This window comes from Stenella coeruleoalba (assembly GCF_951394435.1).
Source record: "Stenella coeruleoalba genome assembly, chromosome: 5".
NCBI lineage: Eukaryota > Metazoa > Chordata > Mammalia > Artiodactyla > Delphinidae > Stenella > Stenella coeruleoalba.
The window spans coordinates 90,258,709-90,282,378 of NC_137150.1; the positions used below are offsets into that span (position 1 = coordinate 90,258,709).

Genomic DNA, 23,670 nt, shown 5'->3' on the forward strand with positions numbered 1-23,670 from the left:
CAATAACTTTGGGGGGTGGGGGGAGACTTCAATAATTCCCAGTTTTCATCTTCTTTTCTATGAGTTCAAACATGATTAAAAATAATTTTCAAAAGTTTCTAGGAGGGCTTCCCTGGTGGGGCAGTGGTTGAGAGTCCGCCTGCCGATTCAGGGGACCACGGGTTCGTGCCCCGGTCCGGAAAGATCCCACATGCCGCGGAGCGGCTGGGCCCGTGAGCCATGGCCGCTGAGCCTGTGCGTCCGGAGCCTGTGCTCCGCAACGGGAGAGGCCACAACAGTGAGAGGCCCACATACCGCAAAAAAAAAAAAAAAAAAAAAAGTGTCTAGGAATTAATAGTCTGTATTTTTCACATGACATAAACAGAGCCCAGGAACAGCTATGGATGTAGTAACTCTTAGAAGATGCCATCACTCTGAGATGTGAACAAATTTTATATTGAGAGGCAGTTTCAAAAGGCAGGGATTCTAGAGAGATTGTCTATGACAACAGACTGACTCTGCCACCAATTAAGCTCCTTTTCTCTAAACCGTTCTGTGCCTGTTTCTCAATCTACGGAATGTGGATGTTAACATAGTACTTGCCTTAGGAATACTGTGAGGTTCAATGAATTGCACATGTATAGTACTTAAAATAGTGTCTAGCACAGAGCAAGAATAATGTATTGTGACAACCATCCCTTTGGGGCTTAATGTCATGTAGGATAAATGCTGGCTATTATTAGTAGTAGTAATATTCGTACTGTCTCATTAACAGCACATCATAGCCCTGGTAGACTAACTGCTTTGCTCCAGTTTTTCATTCTAGGGTTGAATGATTCTATATCCGCGGGGAAAACCATATACAACAAAATTAGATTCAGAAAGATCTTAAATCAATTATCTTTCAAGAAGCAACTCTTATTAAACATATAACCAAGCTCAGTTCTACTTTTGGGTACAAGCATTATCTACTCACATCTACTTTTGGGTCCATATATCAACACTTTAGTGGGACCTAGGAAAGCACACACAAACTACATTATGTACATATGCACGGAGTGCACATAGAGAAGCACACAGTGGACACAAAAGAACATAAATCAATGTGAACTCAAGTGAATAAAACTGCACTGTGGGAAGCACAGAATTAATGTCTGTTATTAATTGGCCAACTTGCCCTTTGTAGAGAGAGGGTTGGTTGTTAATCAGGCCTTGAAACAGAACATGCTTTAGTAAATGACAATTTATTCTTCTGTTATTATTTTAAATTGAACAATAACCTTCTTTAAAAGTGAGAATGGGGGCTTCCCTGGTGGCGCAGTGGTTGAGAGTCCGCCTGCCGATTCAGGGGACATGGGTTCATGCCCCGGTCCCGGAAGATTCCACATGCCGTGGAGCGGCTGGGCCCGTGAGCCATGGCCGCTGAGACTGCGCGTCCGGAGCCTGTGCTCCGCAACAGGAGAGGCCACAACTGTGAGAGGCCCGTGTACCACAAAAAAAAAAAAAAAAAAAAAAAGTGAGAATGGAAAATCATGTGCAGGACACCTTCTGGATGGAATTCCCATGGCTGTATTCAAAGAAGTTAAAATGTTAATGTTTTCAATCAAATGCTGGGCATAAATATTTGATATATATCGTTTATTTCCTCAGGAACTACTCTATTTTTTTTTTTTTCCTGCGGTACGTGGGCCTCTCACTGCTGTGGCCTCTTCCGTTGCGGAGCACAGGCTCCGGACGCGCAGGCTCAGCGGCCATGGCCCACGGGCCCAGCCGCTCCGCGGCATGTGGGATCCTCCCGGACCGGGGCACGAACCCGTGTCCCCTGCATCGGCAGGCGGACTCTCAACCACGGCGCCACCAGGGAAGCCCCTATTTGTAATAACTGTAACTTCCGGGGGCAGGGGCACAAAATGTATCCTGTTCACCTTTGTATTCTCCTCCAAGAATATCCTAGTAAAAAAATGAAGACATTCAACAGATAATTGTGTTGAATTGAACGGTTCATTAATTCCGAGGTAAATGATGAATCTAAAATGCATTCTGATTAATACCAGGAAAGAGTTAACGAGTCTATAAAAAACAATGCTAATTATGACCATGCTGCTGTTTGGCCTAGACCAGTGATCACACTGTCCTTAGTTACGGTTCCCAGGAGCACCAGTGAAAATTAATCACCAATATTTTAACTTTACCTCTGACAACCGAAACCACACAGAAGTTTTTTACTGTTTCGCGTAGTCAGAGTGGCCTGATAGTGATGTGCTAGAAGAAATGTAAATCATTCCCAAAAGAAAAACAAAAATCATTATGTTGAAACCCAGATCCTTTGGATGTACACATGGGACAGACATATAAAAAACTATCCTCTTCAAATTGGTTGCAAAGGAAAAAAAAAATCAATAAAGATACTGAAGGGATGAGATAAAATGGAGGGATTATTTTTCCTGTCCCTGAGTTCAGGGAGGCTGTCATTTTCAGTTCAGGTATGACCACACCTTAGGTTCAGGGTTTGTTATTGGGTAGTGGCTTTAAACACACAATAAATCTGTGCGGCACCAAGCTTTTACCTCCTTAAAGACATTTAAAAATGTATTCCTTTCTACAAATGTTAAGATACTGATTCATTTCTTTAATGTGTCCTGATTTAAAAGACTGAGTGAAATGGCCAGTGAAAAATAATTAATCGTGCACTAGATGAGAAGTAATACCACAGAAGAAGATGCTCTTAACTGGTACAAAGAAATGGGTAAGTAGTTCCAAATGTACCATATTATTTCACTCTTAATTATATTTTGTCTTTCATTGTCTGTTATAAAGGAGCCAGCTAGATTAAAAACAAGGCAGTATGGAAACAGACCCACTGACACTAATCAAGAAGTTTCCATTTCTAAATTTCTGCTTTTTAGACAAAACAAATGTTTTGCAGCCAAGGTATATTTACAATCATTTTGTACTGGCTTATTATCTGCCATAACAGTGTAGACATAACCCTAGGATGGCATTTCGCGGTGTTTTTCCAAGATGTGCATGTCTCCCATAATTAAATAGAACCAGAATGTTTTTGCCATAAAAATATACTGGTTAATGGTTTCAGAGAATAAAGAATAGCATCACTGCTAGGATAATTCAATTTTCTTTATTATAAAAGATAACTGGTCACAGAACAGTGGTCTAAGTGTCTCTCAGTACTAAAATCTGTGCATATTAAGTAGCCTACTGTTTGGTTTGCTGAAACAATTAGGCCAGGTGAAATGGTGGTTTAAATGTTTATTCACTATTTCTTCAGAAACTATACCATTTCTGAAGACACTAGATGGGGTGGGGATAGCCTTTGCTCCAAAAGGCCATTTACTGAAGTCTCCCCGAAAGGTGTTGAAGGAAGTCATTAGGTGCATTCCTATATTTCAGTTCCTACAAAAGGAAGTTGGTGCAATTGGAAATAAAATGAAAAGTTTTAGAATAGGAGTTTTCTGAAAATGACGTGCAACTCAGCACAAAAAGGAAAGAAACATACCACTTTCAAACAAAAGGCCCCCTCTAATATATCGTTAAGTGTTAGAATTCAATTTTACGATAAGAGTGCAGGTGAAGCTGAGAACTTGGGAACTACGTGTTGAGGTTCTAGGCTTCAGGGGGTTACAGTAGGGTGAAAGGATAATGCACATCAATGATATGAGGACACAACAGAACACCTGAATGGAGTCATACCTCAATCAAATACCACCTATAATTGGTAGTGGGGGGGGGTGGGATTTCCTACTTTTTTCAATATAGTATAGAATTTCTGTAATTTTAACATAACTCATCTTTTCTTAAAGTGAGCCATAATTTTCCATAAGATTTAATTTTTATAGGTACTAGAATAAATTCATCTTTACCTACCCATTTGACTATAATTATAAGGGTTTTTTGCAAATTAGAACGCAAGGAAAAACTAGGGTGTTGAGGTCTCTGAAAATGTCTTCATCCCTTTTTTAATAAATAGGGTTAATGACAACTTTTCCAATTCCCTTGGACCCACCATATCTACAATCTTGCATTTTATACATATGAAGAGTATGTCTAGAGAGATCCAGCATTCTCTTTCTTCAACTTCACCGTAACAGATTATCAGTTTTACGAATTGAGATAAAGAAGAAAAGTACAACATAGACAAATCCAGCAATCCTGGGGTGACCGTGTTTTACCTTTCTTTCTTCTGTGCTCAGAGAAACATGGGTTTCTGCTTTCCAAACTCAACTGTTTACCTAGCTGGCAATCCCCTCGTGTTGACTCTTTCAGTACTGGATTTCTTCAGTTATCCCTTCCCCTTCAGCATCTTTCATCTCTGCTTTTCTACTTGTGGGGCCCCCTCTCGGTTCACAAACATCCAGGTTTCCTGAGGTTGGGCTCCAAGATCAGGGTAAACTGAAAGCCGTTCTTTCCCCACCCTCAGGTTCAGAGCTGGAGTTGTCTCGGACTCCCCTTTGCTTTACCTCTCACATTGACTCGATCACCAAATCCACCTGAATCCCCTGCAGCCTCCCATGCCCACTGCCAGCTCCCCCGATGCTGGTTCTCGTCTTCCCACACCCAGACGTCCACAGAGGCTTTCCGCTCTGTTCTACACAGCTGCCAAGTGAGGCTCTCCAAGCGCTGCTCTCACCACTGCACACCCCTGCTCCAAATTTTCAACCGCCCTTCGTTATTTTCAAGTACAAATTTCTCTGCTTTACACTAAACACCCTCCCAATTCTGACTTGCAGCTACACTCTACCTTCACCTTCCATATACCTCCTAGCACAGCCCTCCCCTCTGCCCAGCTGATTTACTTGTCATCTACCTATTTCATGTTTGCCTGCCTTTATCTCTTTGCTCTATCTCCCCCATCTCTCCATTTAATTATGCATAAATCACAGTCTCTACTGTGTTTGGATGGTTAGGTATAAAGGGGTGGGGACAAGTGTAAATGGATGTTGGCAATGACTGTTGGACTCAGAGTCGGGGCTCAGTAGGGAAAGGAGAGGACGGTGACATTTGTACAGCAAACACCTCTAAGGGGGCAGCCATTTATCAGCTCTGACCAATTGTTCTCATGCAGAAAGGCTGGTCCAGTGTCTCCAGATCCTCTACATTCTCAAGAGAGGTCAGAGTACGCATTTATTTGAAATCTATAATTTTAAAATATTAGCCACTAATTCAAATGTAAGATATAATGCAGGTCAACAAATTGTGGGCCAAAGAAAGCATCTCTTAACAAAATTGGATGTGGCCCAAAGGATGCTAGTTTCAACCTCTGTTCCTCAACAACTCCTTCATCAAGAACCATCTTTCTTCACGTTCTCTCCCCTGTGCTGGGTCCCCAGAGCACTCCAGTTGATATTAATTTCTCCGTTTCCTGGTTTTACACGTTCACTTTGGTATCACTCAAGTTGAACTTCCTCCTTTCATTGCATGCTTTCCTGTGAAACCACTTGCACCATTAATTTATTTCTTATCCCTTAACTTTTTATATTTTACCTCTTTGCAACTGGAGAATAAGTTCCTGGAGAACAGGAGGCATACACTGTAATTTCCTACAGTCCTCACCGTATCTTCCAAAGTATATTCACAAACAGGCACTCACTTATTTAAGGGTGTAGGATGTATCTTGGCAGTTTCAAAAGTAGAATCACTTTTAAAAAAGGAAATATCAGCTCCATTTCTCTGACAGCAGTCTTGAACAATCTGTCATTTTGTTCAGCCATACACATGTGTGTAGGAGTAGGCTATCTTCCACAGAGACTTCTATAACATGCAAACTCCTATAACAAGTAACTTGCACAGTCTTTTCTATTCATCTAAAACAAGGTGACAGAATAGCACAGTGCTGAAGAGCCCAGGCTGTGGAGAGACTGACTGGGTTTCTACGGAGGCTCTAATATTTCCTGTTCACATGACCTCAGGCAAGTCAAAAAACCTCTCTGTCCTTTTGTTTCTTACTGTGGAAAAGAGGAATGATAATAGTACTTACCTCAAAGGACAGATGTGAGAATTCAATGAGTACATATAAAGTACCTAGAAAAGTGCCTAGCACACAGTAGATAATAAATGTCGGTCATTATTATCTTACGTTAGATAATAAAACTTACTTGCAGATAAAAAAATTAGAAGTAAAACAAATAGTAATATTTTTAGGCTTATGCTCCAGCCTTTCATGGCACACCAAACACCAAAACTGGATCTCGAGGTAAGGTCTTCCTATACCACTGATCTCAGAAGAAGGCAGGTAGCTTGAACAACCTCGCTGTTAATAGCACGGAGTAGGCCCTCAGAAACTACTGTTTGTTAGAATAAATGAATAAACTGCTCCACTTGCTGTCCTAGGCAATATTAGTAACAGGTATCTTTAAGTGTAGAATTTTCTTTACTAAAATGTACAGATAAAGATGTTTCTGTGTGCTCTCCAACTATAGCAATTATAATACACAATGATCTCCAGGAGGATGCTTTGCTATTCTTTATGTGACCTGACCTAATTAATTTCAAAAGGAAAGGAAACACAATACATTATAGTACCTGTGCCAATTAACTGATTAACTGAACAGTATGAATCTCATGGAGGTTCAAACATAAAGGACTGTATTTTTTACAATTCCCTGACCTCAGCAGCACAATGCCAAATCTCCCTTCCTAGCTGGAGTAGATTCCTGAAAAATACCTGGAATGGATTCCAGAATTTTCAGGTCACTTTCAGCTATTAAAAACCCACCCAATTTAAAATGCCAATCAAACGCCTGAAGCAGACCCTTCCACCAGAGCATCTCCTGGCTTGGGGTGCTGGGAAATGGGGAGCGCTCCTTGCAATGCCCAAACTGAGAGTGCAGGCCAATCTAAAGTCTCCTTCTATCTGCCGCCAGCCTCCTCCAATTTTCTTTTTGCCTGCTGAAGTGGGTGTAGGGCACAGCAATAAATATATGCCTACAATATTTCTTGCTTCTCTCCAAGAGAAGAGTTTTCTTGCAAGCAACAAACCCTGTCTTTGGGAAGGCTCCTCATTCACTCCTTCTCCTATGTCCACCCACCAGAATGGAGCTGGGAAGGGTGAATGGTTAGTTCTGGGGCTGGTTCCTGGACCTTCCTTCACAAGACATATAGCCTCTGGTTGAGAGGACAGAGGAAGGAATGGTGCAGGTAAAACCAACTGTGCATGGTTATGTCTTTGTCTGTTCCTGCTAACTCCCATAAGACTAAATGACCTTGACAGAGATACCAAGGACAGAGACAACTTACAAAATATTTAACAGGCAGGGGTGCTAAGCAATCAGAAGGGATGTGGTCTCAGGGGTAGAACAGGGTGCTGCAGGCCCCTTGCTGTGCTGTCCAGTCGCTAGAAGGATAGGGGAGACCTGGGATGCTGGCAGTTACTGCAAAGGTACTCAAGGGGTAGGGTCCCAGTCTTTTTACCAACAATAGGAAGTATTCTGTATTTTAGTACTGGGACAGCTGTCCTGGTGCAAACAAGCTGAACATCACTCCTGTTTGTGGGAGTTCCTCAGAGTGTCCTCAAGTGAGAGATGGGATGGTCCCAGGCCTGCCCTCTCCCCACGACCATTCCGTGGCCTCTTGCCTGATCAAGCTGAACTACTTTCTACTTGTTCACTTGGCCCCTGGAAAACTCATGCATCTTTGCAATGCCAAGACAGTGCGTCAGGCTATGCTAAGTCTCTCCCTGCTGCTGACTTCCTCCAGTTCTCTTTTGGCCTGGTCAGAGAGGTGAAGGGCACCGCAGTAAATCAACGTCTAAAACATTGCTTGCTTCTCGCCAAAACATGAGAAGACACTTCTGGTAGTACGACCCCTACTCTTTAACAGGGGTTCTCTCAGAGCTGTCTCCACTCTGCTTGACAGAGGCCAGGCGTGAAGAAGGGAAAGCACTGCCTGCTTTCCTCCACAGGACAAGGAGAAAAGCCACAATATTCCAGATGACTGTCAATCCCATGATAGCCCCACCCATGGGGTTAGGGTGGGGAAACCCTTGGAGTGGTAAAGGGATGACAGCTGGATAAGGCTGTCTCTTTATAAATCCCAAGAGAAGAATCTAGCCCAAACTGAAGGTAGCTTGTTGATGGCTTTCCCTTTAGAATGTGTAAATTTAAAGCTGTCCCTTAGGATATCAGACAATGGCATCAATTCTGGGCCACAGGAAAAATCTTCCTCAATATCCTATCATACTTATTTAAAGAGGTACCCCAAATAATTAAATATTATACTCTGTTCAAGAAAAAATGAACATCAAATACACAACGAATAAAAAATAACTGAGGAAGCATATTTCTACTGGTGATTATTTAGAGATGCTGATTAATCCATTGTGCACATATTTATGTTTAATTATAAACTGGGAAGGCTTTAGGATGTTATTCTAAAACACACTCTATTAGCATTATGGCATCATATTCATGTGGTGCAAATAATAATGTGAGGAGATTTTCTTGGTAAATTATTTTTTACCAACCCTGTTCCATCAAAAGCATATTATTTTTACTTGGATGTTATAAGAAACTAAGTCTGAGTATAAGCTGATTTGCTATAATTGGAATAGGCTTATTGCAGTCATTTTACCCCTTTAAATTATGATACCAACATTGAAACATCTGTTAAACCATAGCATCTGTTTTATATTTGGGATGCATCCTTACAAATTTGAAGAGTGTTCTTTTTAATGAGCTCTGATTTAATGGGGAATCCATTTTTTTGTGACTGTTATGCCAAAGAAAGAAAACGAGAAGACAGATTCACTGCTCTAGCACCCCGCCCATGGCAAAGCACCTCTAAGGTCCATAATTTCTAATACAAAACTATTTAATAAACAAATATTCACACTGAAAGCTAGTGTGTTTTATAAATCAGTGTTGTTTAATATTTAAAAGACCATATGGATATGTCTGTATATATGTACATACCCCACCCCCCTGGAAAGGCAGAAAGGGCCATATTCATCTTATTTAAGAAAAATAATCACTTCTTTCAAATGAATTATCTTGACAATCTGTATAGTCTTAAAGATACTGGACAAATTTATGGCCTCATAGTCTCCCTGTTTACTAAGACACGTTTACAACTCTAAAGGCAGACTCATTGCCAGATCTTTATTATTTTAGTTCTATCAGAAGCAGTACTTTGCCACTGACTTACCCAATTCTTTTAAAAACTATTCCCTGGGGCATTCTTAATTTTTCTAGTCATTAGTAGCCCTCTACTTGAGTCTGAATTTCTCTTATACAAGAAGCATGTCAGCTTCATGTCAGACAAAAATGGATTAGTTTGTCCCACTATTTACATACTTTACTGTTTCAGGCCTTTTTATTTTTATATTCCTAATTTGGATCTGGCTGGCCTTTAAAAGCTTAATTTAAAGATATTTAGGGGGAATTCTCTGACGGTCCAGTGGTTAGGACTCAGCACTTTCACTGCTGGGGCCCGGGTTCGATCCCTGGTTGAGGAACTAAGATCCCGCAAGCCACGAGGTGCGGCCAAAAAAATAAAATAAAACTTAAAAAAAAATAAAGATATTTAAAACTGCTAAATTTTTATGATACAAGCTACCATAAAATTTAGAAAATGACAGGTTGTCCCATTAAGTTCAATAAACTCAAATAATTTATAAAAGAACCATATCACAAAAAAACTCAGAAGGAACTCATTGGAAGGAAGACAGAAAAAAAGAGAGAAAAGGAAGTTTAATATAGAGATTTTGGGTCATTCATTTTGTACCTCCTAATTTGCCTCACCAAAAGAGAAAACTGCTACAACAGTGTCCAGGCGCTAAAGCCATTTCTTGCACAAGTCCCCATAGGGCAGATCGGTCCAGCTTGGCAGAGGAAGCCTTGTTGCCACCCATCCCAGCAATGACCACTCCCGGCATCTTCTCCCCCCCACCATCCCCCGCCAAGTGAGGGCTCTGTTCTTCTTAGGCTTTACAAAAGCATCTTTTCTACTTTGCCAAAGGAGTAGTAGCATTTTACACCCACATCACATCAAATGTACAACTGATAGATGCTATAAAACCAGACTTTAGAACACATCCTTTGAGTTCTTCACTGAAAACAACCCCAAATTAAAACATCAACCACCTAGCTTAACAGTAGCGCTTTCTAGGGATTTATAGATATCACAAGAGAATCAGAGAAGAGGAAAATGACGTAGGCCATTCTTCTCGGTTTAGGATGTACTTCCTTAACCAATTTGAGAGAGACAAAAACTGACCTTATTTTAAAATACTACCTGTGAAAAAGATTTTGCAATTTCCCCGGGTAACCTTTTTCAATGCTTAATGACTTTTCGTAGCAAAAGTCCACTTCCTTAAATTAAAGGTTAACCCTCTCATTGTTGAAAATTAGATACAACACACTTTATGGTCACAGGTGAGATGGTACCGTTTAGGGAACACAGTTACGATTAACTTTTTTGTGACTTCGACCACTGCAGATCTTATCACAACATATTCTTAGAACTTGCCTCTGCCAGTTGAAAGAGTGCAGACTTCCCACAGCGTTTTACAGGTTCAGCACTGCCCAACTGTGAAGTGTTCGAAGAAATCTATATTGAAAACAATTCACATAAGGAATATTAATTGTGATATCAGAATTTTCACTCCCCATTCACATATATTCAGGAACTTTCCTTAGTTTAATGAGAACATCATTGCTCCCAAGTACCAAATACGCTTGGGATTATAATTTTGAAACCAATTTTAGTAAATAGCCTCAAAAATAATAACAAAAAAACAGGAGTATGACTGATTCACCTTGTTATAAAGCAGAAACTAACACACCATTGTAAAGCAATTATACCCCAATAAAGATGTTAAAAAAAAAAAAAAAAACAAAACAGGAGTGGCTTGGGTGGCTGTTGGATGACAAGAGTATTATTATCTTGAGAATTCCAGGCCCTAAATTTAATAACTCTACCACCTTAAAACAAATTATGCATTTCCATTTCCATATAAATACCAACTCAGCAACTTGCCACATAGAAAAGAGATTTAATGTCATTTTATATTTACTAAAAAGCAATTAGTTAATTTTTTGTTGAAATATATTTGGAATCACTGTGAAAAGACAGCCAACAAGACAGTCAACAAATTTTGTTTTGAGAATCCAACATAAATGTGCTAGGCAATATGACAAGAGCTGGTGAAGCTAAAAGTTTTACATAAAACACTGGCACTGGCTCTGAGAGTATGCTCTGAAGTACACAAAGATTGACAGTCAAGACCACAAATCTCAAGAAGCCATACAGTTAAGAACTAAGTTGTAACACATCGACATACACACAACATGACACTGTGACTGCATCCTCTTCTGCAAATCTGGTGCAACAGCAGCCAGGCACTAATAACAATGAACAGCACTGTCCTTTCTCGTTTTTATATGAAAACTTAATTTTCAATTTCTAGCTTAACTCCATAAAGAATGGAGAAGGGCATACATTCTTAAAGATCTTTACAAAGTATTCTTCTCCTAGAGAACTTCTATCATCATTAGAGCAGCTAGCTATGGTCTAAGCTTTAATATTCTTCGTGATTCTGAATTCTTTCTCAGTTTAAGACAGAGGTATTTCTCAGTTCAGTTTAGGAGGTAAACCTACCTTGTGTCTATACCTTACAGGTGACCCCAAGACCCCCAGGGAATTCTATGGAGCTGTCAGCCCCAGAAGAGACTGGCGACTTACTGCTAGAGAAAATTCTCCCTAGAACACCTGCTGAATAAGAGCCAAATATTTAATAAGCTACCTGGGCCACTCAGAAGGGACTAGTTTAAGAAAGTTTTAAGGAATTTTTCTTCCTGGGTACTATCATTTTTCAAAGAGTCCTTTCCTATTTATCCTAATCACTTACTTTTTCTTTAGAAGATCAACTTAGGGGCTGAATCATTTTGAAGATTTTCCTCTAGCTGAATTTCCTCTGATATATGCCATTTCTCCTTTTTTAGACAAGGTGAATTCAATTACTAAGCTTATCACTAGACTAAGAGAAATAAACACATTTAATATAATCACTGACTCTAGTGACTTGGGGGAAAGAAGTACTGAACATCAATGCCAGTCCCATGAACCAAGGTTGTATAATAGAAAGGACATGGCTTTTGTGTCAGTCAAACATGCCTTCATTACTTCTTGCTGTGTGGACTTAAGCAAGTAATTAAGACCTCATCTTCACCTTCAAAATAGAAACAATACCTGCCCCACATTAATTACTTCTGTGAAGATCAGATGTTATGTGAGTGAAGAGTTCGGCACAGTGCTCAGCCCACATTATGCTCTCAATATACATTACAATTATTAGTAATAAGGATTTATCATTGTTAACACTAATAAATAAACTCTTTTAGGACACTTCCAAACATTAGTTACAGACTAAAATTAGAACAGAATTAAAAATTGCAATGTCAGAGGAGAATTATTAAATTTAATAATCTATAAAATATTAAATTTGTCACATAATCATACGATACCCTCAAGAGAACAACAAGCTGGGTGATGCTCCCCTACACAGCCTGACACTGTTTTGTAGCTCTTCCACTGGCTCCCTCTGCTGTCGCTTTTGCTGCTGTAGGTTTATGTTCCCGACGCTGTGTGTGTGTGTGTGTGTGTGTGTGTGTGTGTGTGTGTGTGTGTGTGTGTGTGTGCGCGCGCGCGCGCGCATGCACTACCACGAAGCCTGTCAAATGCCTGCACGGCACACCCAGAGGCTCAGCGTCGAACTTCTGACCGCTCGGATGTATTACCTGCCAGCTGAGTTAATGCACAGCTGTTCGAGTCGAGGCTTGAGAATGGTTCCTTGCCTTGCAAAAGAAACCCTCACCTAATGTTTAGTAGGAACTATTTTCCTCATCACTTATGGGAGGATTTTTACCTGTTTGTAGGTACAGGGCAGTATTTTAAATGCTCAAGGTTGCTGGAAGCCTTATTTTCAAAGGATGTTGGGGGAGAGTCAACATATTTTAGCAGTCCAACGTTTCTAGAATCACCTAACAATAAAATTTTCATAGAAGAACTTAGCGGTAAGATATAGTTTCTAAAAATGTCTTTTGGCTTCTTAATTGGGGGCAGGGGGTTGAATACATGTTAATGTCTGCAGCACTGGGCATAGCTGACCTTTCTTTTGAGAGTCTCCTCTGGATTTCCAATACTGCAGAGTCCTTGTTTTCCTCCTACCTCTCAGGCCACTCCTTGCTGTTCTTTGTTGGCTCTCCTTTCTATAGAGAGCACTTAAATGTTTCCCTCAGGGTTTTGTCTTAGGGCCCCCACTCTTTTTCTTTACACATTTTCTCTCAGTAATCTCATGTAATCTCTCAGTAATCTCTGATGGCTTCTAATATAAGCATAGCTTGTGTAATGCCAATTTGTTATATCATTGTTCATTTCCCTGTTTGTTTTTTTTTCTATTTAAGAGACATACACATCCTTTCAAGTAAGAATAATGTAGCTAATACATGTTTTTCAATGACAGGTCAGCTAGTGGTGGAAAGTGTGTGTTATGCTACCCTCCTGGGTAGGGGGCAGTAGCGGGTCATACTGTACAGTATGTTCATGGCTATGCTTTTTATTTTCCTCAAGTTGGATGGTGCTTGCTAATCTGTTAACTCCACTGTAGTCTCTCCTCTGCCTATTATGGAATGTTCTGATAAACAGGGTGGGTGTTAAAAGTATGTGATGTTCAGCAAAAGCGCCAAGAAAAATTATCACCCTGGGTGTTAAAACTGTTAATTTTATAGCTGACTGAGGTAGGGGCGCACACCAAGGAAAGAGGTGGTAAAGATCAAAAGCAAATTAGCTGGAAGGCTTTTGCAATTATGAGGGGTATCATAAACACTGTAGCCTGGGAGGAAATGACTAACAATTGTTGAGTGAATAAATGAATCAGAGAACAAATGAACAATATGAGATGACTGGTCTTCCTTACCTTAAAAGAAATATTAACACTTCTAATAAACCATGTAAGACTTTCACACTAATGAGCTGCAGTGTGAGTATATGGAGTCTGTGTTGAGTGTAATATTCCGTAACATATTGGGCATTCCATCATGAAAATGAATGCTTTAAATGTGCACCTATTGCTTATATCCAATTGTGACGATACCTTGGTGAGATTACGGTTGTATTTATATTGGCAAAGTAAAAGCCTTCTAAGGAAAGTTTTAATGTTCAAATCTACCTGTCTAAATTGTCCAGATTAGCTCCCTGTCTTCAAAGTAAATATGCAATTTTTCAACGCAAAGATATACTCTAGGTGTAAGAGTCAGCCACACAGCAGAGAAGAGGATATGTGGACCAGGCAAGGCTTCCAGACTTGTTAAATAACGGAAGACAACAGCTCCCTTCTGGCATTACATTTGGTCATTAGTCTTCAGTAAACAAGATCTAAACAGTGACAGATGTGTCACTCTACCTGTAAACAACAAAAAATGCAGATAGGAAACTCACTTTGACAAACTTAATGGATCAGAGCCTGGAAGCAGAGTGATGGCTCTTCAGAAGGGCCGAGTTGAATCTAGATGAATTATGAGCATCAATACAGAATGGGAGACAGGCTGAAATGCGAGGAAAACAGGCTCTGCACTCTATATTTCTTTCTATATCTTGTAAAGCAGATGTATCTTTCTCCCTTTAAACATAAACATTTATGAGGAACCTACAAACAAAATGTTCTTTATTCAATTTCATGGTTCCATGCAGGTTACTTCAATGGGTTTGAAAACTATCAGATTTGGTTAAGAAGGAAAGATATCCTTCTCAGCTTGTGACACGGAGACCCAAGACATAAAAGAAAAAATATTTTCAACTTAAAGAAATGCCCAGGGCTTACTGTTTTTTTAAAAACTGCGTTTCTAGGATAATTGTATTACACGATAAATGACCAATAGCTAATGTCTTCCTAGAGTTATGAACACTTGTAAATGAAATTAATGTGAATGGTCTCTAAGAATTTTGCAAGCCTGATCTTAAAGTGATATTACAAAGCTAAACATTTTTAAAGAGTAAATTGTTTCCTAAATTATACAAACACCTACTTTTTTCTAAGTGCACATAATAGGACTGAGAATCCCTCTGAAAAGGGATGAGGGGTATAAAGTGGTCCACTGGGTAAATTTCTATTATCTGCCCATTCCTTCCTCACTGAACCCTTTCCCTGTAAGTTCCAAGAGATACCAGAAAGTGCCTTACCAATGCTGATTTAATAACCTGTGGTAAAAATTGCAAACCACAGAGCAGTGATCTCAAATTGCGGTTCCCTAATAGGAAACTTGTTGAAAGTGCAAATTCTCAGGCCCCACTGCAGACTTAATAAGAAACTTTGGGGGTGGGGTTCAGCAATCTGTGTTTGAAGAAGCCTTTGAGGTGACTCTGGTGTATTTTAAAGTTTGAGAATCTCTGCTATAGACTAATTAGAACAAGAATTTCAAGAGTCTTTGTGTTTTCTCAAAGGTGATGGGTGTTTTATGAAATAATTATAAGAGTTTTAGGGATACAATCACAGTAATTATAGGCTATTCTATTTCTACTGCAATAGATATGCTCATAGCAGATTGTAGTAGATAATTTTATTAGTTCATCTAGTTAGCTATTGTTTAGCTTTGAATAAACTAGCCCAGTACTGGGCTGACAATATGGTCAGATCATAACATGAAAGAGACTGAAACTTCTCTTGAGTCAGCTGAGGAAAGTGACTGGAGAGCACAAATATCCTTAGAGAACCATGTACTATACTTTTCTTGTATAATCACATATAACATTTACAAATAAACAACTAAGTATGTAATAATTTAATTTGCTTAGGAATTGCAAGGGCTCTTAATTGTCAATCTATGCAAAATATAACTAGGAAAAATAATATATGGAGTTGAGAAGGGGAACTGTATTTGATTCTAGGGCAGAACATTTTATTTTGGTTTCTCTATCATGCATGTCTTCCTCTGTTAATGATGCCAGAAACAACTCATAATAAGTTTTCAAATTAATTTTTTTAAAGCTTCCTCAAATCTTATAAGTGCACAGTCAAAAACCCTCAGAAGACAAGTGCCATTGAGGAGAGGAGTAACATCTGGAAATGTCTCCCTGCACAAATCCTAAGTAAGAAGAGGTTCTTCCCCAGAAAAAAACTTTCTTTTGGAGGAGTGAGTGTACTGAGCAGTAAGAACAAATTAATTTAAGAGAGGTATGGGATCTTACTCTCCAGAATCACAGGACAGTGGCTGTTACACTATCAAACTGGTTCCTCAGAGCTGCCCAGGGCTTTGAGGCACCTAATAAATCTGATGGTCATCTCACTTAAACAAGAACCACACTCTGAGTGGCAATACCTGTTAGAAATGCATCAGCTGAGGTATATCATACAAACATTTTTAATTAAATTGAAAACTCTTGGTAAATAGTGCATATGTAAATATCAGATATGTCAAAGACGAGCCACTACGTTCTGATATTCATGCTACAGAGTGTAGAATTTAATCAAAAGGAATATATGGCAAACAACTTCTGTTTTGAAGGAGCTGTTTCTAAAAGGTTGGATGGGACTGCTCAGGTACCAACATTAAAAATAAATTTACAGTCATCATGTCAAAATTCTTTTTTACCTTTGAAAAAATTATTAGTATCAAGTAAAAGGATGTCAATGACTAGAGGAAAGCAAGGAAATATTAAACAAAACTATTGCCCACACAATGAAAAGAAAAGCCTGTTTATCATAATGAAAAATTATGATAAAATCTTAATTTATTCAGATTCATCAAGCAAATTGTTCTTCGTGAAATGATACCATTATATGATATTTTTGTTACCAGTTTTATACAATAGCCCTCAACGAGTAAAGCAAAAACTGTGGCAGAGAAGCCTAAGAGATAAACAGGCCAGAGGGTTGGATCAAGTCATGGTGGTTGACACAAGTGTCCAAAGAGGAAGCAGCATTTGTTTTTTTTTTTAATGTAAGCACTAAAAGTAATTTTTTCTCATTTTCAAAATAAGATGCTGGGTTTTCTCTTGCCAAAAGGATATAATTTTACATTTCATTTATGCAGCACTCTTTATGCAAATGAATCAAAGTGATTCAATACATCAATATTAAACAGAACAGTCTTGCTTGTCATTTTCTCTCAACCCTATAAAAAATTGCTTAGTTTATTATATGCATTTTTGCGGTACGCGGGCCTCTCACTGTTGTGGCCTCTCCCGTTGTGGAGCACAGGCTCCGGACGCGCAGGCTCAGCGGCCATGGCTCACGGGCCTAGCCGCTCCGTGGCATGTGGGATCTTCCCGGACCGGGGCACGAACCGGTGTCCCCTGCATCGGCAGGCAGACTCTCAACCACTGCGCCACCAGGGAAGCCCCTATTATATGCATTTTTGGTTGAAATTAATAAAAAGGAAAATGGGGAAAGACCTAAAGCAGAAGGCATCTTATTTTTACAAAAGGGATATATTTTATTATTTGTCATATAGTGCTCATTAGAAATGAGCATACGGTTGAGGCCAGGGCTTCTGTGGCAAAATCAAGCATTATCAGATTTGCCTCTCATCATACCAACCAAGAAAATACTCTCTAGTGTGTACTCTCTCTCTCTGGCTGACAATCTGAAGAAATCTAAGATCCTGCATGAGCTGACCTGACCTAAGCCCAGGGTTAAACACTAATAAAAATACTGGCTGAAGCTACATCACACCCAAAGCTAAGCACTGATGATCTAATAGGTCCTATTCACCCCTGCATTCACTGTGAGAGTTATTCATCAACTACAGCATCTAATTTCACTACTGGAAAAATTTAATAAATTGGAATGCTATGGCCTTCACATTGACAATTTTCCTAAGCTTTTAAAATAAGTTAAAAACAAGGCAAAATGAAATAAATGAATTACTGGAAAGTGTGTATTCTACGTGAACTCTTTAATGAATGCTTGTAAAATGGGTATAAATTCTGGAGCTGATCTGTGATTAGAGAAAAGGCAGCAAAAAGCAATAAGCAGCCTCCCATGTGTATTATGTTAGTAATGGCAAGAGGCATGCCTAAAGTTCTCTATATGTTATAAAATTCCATTCCAATACTTCCTGAGCTCAGTAAGTTTTCTGAACCCAATGTGTGTGTGTGTGTGTGTGTGTGTGTGTGTGTGTGTGTGTATATATATATATATATATATATATATATATATATAAAGAAGGCCATACCTCTGCAAACTGAAACTATAAGACACTGATGAAAAAAATCAAAGATGACACAAACAGATGGAGAGATATACCATGTTCTTGGATTGGAAGAATCAATATTGTGAAAATGACTATACTACCCAAAGCCATCTACAGATTCAATGCAAGCCCTATCAAATTACCAATGGCATTTTTCACAGAACTAGAACAAAAAAATCTCAAAATTTGTATCGAGACACAAAAGACCCCGGATAGCCAAAGCAGTCTTGAGGGGAAAAAAGGAGCTGGAGGAATCAGACTCCCTGACTTCAGACTATACTACAAAGCTACAGTAATCAAGACAATATGGTACTGGCACAAAAAGAGAAATATAGATCAATGGAACAGGATAGAAAGCCCAGAGATACACCCACGCACTATGGTCAACTAATCTATGACAAAGGAGGCAAGGATATACAATGGAGAAAAGACAGTCTCTTCAATAAGTGGTGCTGGGAAAACTGGACAGCTACATGTAAAAGAATGAAATTAGAACACTCCCTAACACCATACACAAAAATAAACTCAAAATGGATTAGAGACCTAAATGTAAGACTGGACACTATAAAATTCTTAGAGGAAAACATAGGAAGAACACTCTTTGACATAAATCACAGCAAGATCTTTTTTGGCCCACCTCCTAGAGTAATGGAAATAAAAACAAAAATAAACAAATGGGACCTAATGAAACTGAAAAGCTTTTGCACAGCAAAGGAAACTATAAACAAGACGAAAAGACAACCCTCAGAATGGGAGAAAATATTTGCAAATGAATCAATGGACAAAGGATTAACCTCCAAAATATATAAACAGCTCATGCAGCTCAATATTAAAAAAACAAACAATGCAATCCAAAAATGGGCAGAAGACCTAAATAGACATTTCTCCAACAAAGACATACAGATGGCCAAGAAGCACATGAAAAGCTGCTCAACATCATTAATTATTAGTGAAATGCAAATCAAAACTACAATGAAGTATCACCGCACACCAGTTAGAATGGGCATCATCAGAAAATCTATAAACAACATATGCTGGAGAGGGTGTGGAGAAAAGGGAACCCTCTTGCACTGTTGGTGGGAATGTAAATTGATACAGCCACTATGGAGAACAGTATGGAGGGTCCTTAAAAAACTAAAAATAGAATTACCATATGATCCAGCAATCCCACTACTGGGCATATACCCAGAGAAAACCATAATTCAAAAAGACACATGCACCCCAATGTTCATTGCAGCACTATTTACAATAGCCAGGTCATGGAAGCAACCTAAATGCCCATTGACAGACGAATGGATAAAGAAGATGTGGTACATATATACAATGGAATATTACTCAGCCATAAAAAGGAATGAAATTGGGTCATTTGTTGAGATGTGGATGGATCTAGAGACTGTCATACAGAGTGAAGTAAGTCAGAAAGAGAAAAACAAATATTGTATATTAATGTATATATGTGGAACCTAGAAAAATGGTACAGATGAACCAGTTTGCGGGGCAGAAATTGAGACACAGATGTAGAAAACAAACGTATGGACACCAAGGGGGGAAAGCGGCGGGGCGGCGTGGGTGGTGAGGTGATGAATTGGGAGATCGGGATTGACATGTATACACTGATGTGGATGAAACTGATGACTAATAAGAACCTGCTGTATAAAAAAATAAATAAAATAAAATTCAAAAATTCAAAAAAAAAAGGCAAAACAACAACAACAACAAAAAAGAAGGCCATACCTCTGCAAACTGAAACAAGGCTGATGCTTGACATTGTTTTGAAGGAACATCAGGGTGGGAGGTACCTGAAGATATCTGAAAGGAAACAAATAATTTTTAAAGCACAAGGACATTTTACCATAACAGACTCATAGATTCTGCCAAATATTTCCACTGTACACACAGATAAAGATTAAGACATGAGTCATCACCCTCAATCCCTTTTAGAAAAACAGTATCAATGATAAATGAAGACAAAGGCCATGTTTCTAAAAACACATGTGGAAAGAACAAAAAAGACTGAGTTTGGCTCATTTGCCTTGTCTCTTGAAAGGGTGTCAGATATGTATCAAATAGCAGTTGAGGACACCTGTAGAGATAAATTTCCTTATTTTAGTGAATTTTCTAAAATATTATTAAAAGTTGAAAGCTGCAAGTAAATCTCTCTCCTCCCTACAGCACTCCCCTCAAGCTGTTCTCTGCTTTGAGACAGCTGTGAAACAGGGTTGGAGAAGCAAACCATGTGGGTCAGAGTATCTGGGACTGAATCTTAGTTCTGCTACTCACTAGCTACATGACCTTGGGCAGCTCAGCTAATCTCTCTTGAGATTTATTTTTCCCAACTGTAAACTGATGATGATGATAATCCCCATTTTACAGGATTATGGTAAGAAGAAAATAAGCCATAGAATACACTGCCTGGCATGGCACCAAAACTCAATAAATTGTTTATTGAATACGAACAGCATTTCTTTATTTTATAACACCATGCATCCTCCCATCCAACACACACACACACACACACACACACACACACACACACACACACACCCTCAGGTGTCTGACAGTGGATAGAGGATTCTGTCACACCATCCTTGCTTCAGCTAGGAGAACTTTTGTTTCTATTTGGTGATTATGGTAGCCTCATTAAAAGTTTGCTCTGAGGGCCACATGGAAATAGTTTTTAGGATGTTTTGAGAGCAAGGTCAGTTATTAATTTTGGTTTCAAAGTGAACAAAGTTTCTATACAACTACAAACTAGGGTGAAAATGAGTCACAAGTGCAGAAAGCGTGAGCATTGTAAATTCAGCCCATTTCCAGTTCCACAAAAGTCTTTTTCTTCAATTAACTGTGCTCACCGACTCCATCAAAGGGAACTTACTGAGCAATACATGCAGCTTGATCATGACTCCTCAATCCCAGCAATCACTTTTTCATATTAATTAAATTAAGTTGTTTAGAAAAACAATGGAGCCAGTTGGTGATACAATATCAAAGTCAATTTTAGGGATAAGAAAAAAAGAGCCTGATGGAATTATTGACTCTATTCACTGCTGAAGGCATTAGGAAAATTTTAATTCCACCGTATCTTTTGCATCAGACAAATAAGGATTTTTAGAACAAATATCAGTAAAAAGAAAAGAGATCTCCCAGATCCTATTTAACAAACTAGACATATACAAATTGTCGTAAATGGCTAAGATCTAACCAAGTACTTTGAAAATATTTCAGGGTAAAGATGTAGAATTCTTCTTGGTCAAACCATGAAACCTATCATTTCAAAAGACCTCCATGTGCAAGCTGTGACAGACTGCAGATATGAATCCACAAGGATGTTCCTGAAATCCTGGGAATTATAAACTGTAGGTCTTACTTCCGACATGACTTTTCACTCCTACAAACCCTCTATAAAAGTTAAAGAAAATAAATAGTTTGTGTAAGGGGAAATGCCTGACCTACAAGATATTTCTTTTCTTTTTTTTTTTTTTTTTTTTTGCGGTACGCAGGACTCTCACTGTTGTGGCCTCTCCCGTTGCGGAGCACAGGCTCCGGATGCACAGGCTCAGCGGCCACGGCTCACGGGCCCAGCCGCTCCGCAGCATGTGGGATCTTCCCGGACCGGGGCATGAACCCATGTCCCCTGCATCGTCAGGCAGACTCTCAACCACTGCGCCACGAGGGAAGCCCATACAATATATTTCTTCCAGGATTAAATTAGATAGTGAACAAAACAGAACCAGTAGTATAAACAATCTAGATTTTTGAAAAGCATTTCACAAGTCTTTAAACAAAAGGATGTTTCTCCAAATTAATATTGGGATAAAGGAGATGTTGACATGAATAGGGAGCTCCTGAAGAAATATTAGGTTAGGGTCAGGGATCTCTTTGGAATCTGGTTTGCTGTAGTAACCAAAAACATGCACGTGTGTCAACACACCCAAAATTTCATGTGAAATTTGAGAGATTTCACTACATCTTTCACCAGGGTTCACTGGTTAAGTATCTCTGCTTTCAAAGTTGAGACTAACATTATTTAATATGTCTAAAACTACTGTTTAAAAGGGAGTGCAGATTGAATCTGCTATTACATTAAATTCTTGAGGAAACAATATAAAAAACAATTGGAATTCATGGCACATCTCACAGAGAGCAGAAAGGAAAGTGATAGATAAGGAGTATTATGTGAGCAAATATATATTAAAACATTCTGGTGATATCAGCAGGACATTTAGGCATATAATAAACAATGTCATAAAAGGAATGACCTAATATGCCAGTGTGAAAAGTAATTCTGCCAATGAAATGTTGAGAACCACCAGGAAAGGACACTAGAGGAGAAAAAATTCTGAAACTAAAAATATGCTCTCCTTTGTACAAAACTGTACCACAAGGGGCAAACATTAGGAAGGATGACAGTGTGAAAGAAGGTCTAGTGAAAGACAATTGGAATGATCAAGGGAAGACCATGTGGTTTAAAGTTTAGAAAAAAGTAATCAATGATGGCTCCATATTGAGTTCTAGGGTAAATGCAGATATTTTGGGAAGCAGTCTTAACCTTTAGACTTGATGTCAAGGATAATGTGCTTTTCTACATCATCTCTGAATATGTCAGAGACATACTGAGCCAAACAGGTCTGACACAAGACATAAGATTTTGAAAACTGCCAACTGCATGCTAAAGTTTCAATTAAGAGAAGTTTACTTAAAATAAATAAAAAGGAATGCACAGCCAATAACCATGAGTCAATTCTGTCTTCTGATTTAATACCTGACAAATCAATATCTGATAAATGACTAAGTTCTAAAAATAGTTCAATTATATTCTTAACTTCCCTATCCATGAATAAAAATTAGTGATGAGGTTTCAGTGCAATAATATTTAGTATGAGTTAATAACAAGCTTCTATAAACATATTTATTCCTTAATTAAGAGACTCTAACGTTCCAGAATTTGGTACTATTTTCCGTTTTATGATTACTTGAGCTAAGAACGCAGGGTTCTTCTTTGCTTTAAGTTACTTTCATCAGCCCAAATTTAAGCTCACTTTACAATTTCATTAAGTATAAATTGTAATATATTACCTCGGCAAACTGAAATAATGGTGACTTCTGACGCAATTCAGAGGATTCTGAAACATCAGGCCTGCAGGTGCCAGAGGATATCTGAAACAAAGAAAGGTGGTATGAGGCATCATAAGAATAGCTTCTGGAAGACAACAGAAGACAAATGTCACGTAAAACATTCCTATCTGAGGAAGGAATGGTTTTGACTCCCCAAATTTGAGGCAGTACTGTGACAAAAAGGTAGTTATATTCTGCAAAGTCTTACACAAGGTTTTATCAAGTTTTATATGTTCATTCAACTTCTAAATAATGCCATAAATTGTAGGAGATAGACAGGACAATGCATTTCAGAAAAATTACTATTAATCAAAGAGAAATGTCTACAATGATGCCTATTTGATCTCTTGGCTTTCTGCAACCAAATCCAAAGAAT

General features: G+C 38.7%; 1 protein-coding gene across 13 annotated transcripts in view; it reads right to left on the minus strand.

Moving 5' to 3' along the window:
* BBX (BBX high mobility group box domain containing) overlaps window positions 1-23,670 on the minus strand; it is a 281,580-nt gene that overhangs the window by 42,879 nt on the left and 215,031 nt on the right. For all 13 annotated transcript variants that reach the window (XM_079921627.1, XM_079921626.1, XM_079921624.1 and 10 more), the window contains 3 exons: window positions 23,256-23,336; window positions 19,914-19,988; window positions 10,459-10,539 (listed from right to left, as the gene is read on the minus strand). In XM_079921627.1, the coding sequence (XP_079777753.1) occupies window positions 10,459-10,539; window positions 19,914-19,988; window positions 23,256-23,336 (237 nt within the window). The remainder of the gene's footprint in view (window positions 1-10,458; window positions 10,540-19,913; window positions 19,989-23,255; window positions 23,337-23,670) is intronic.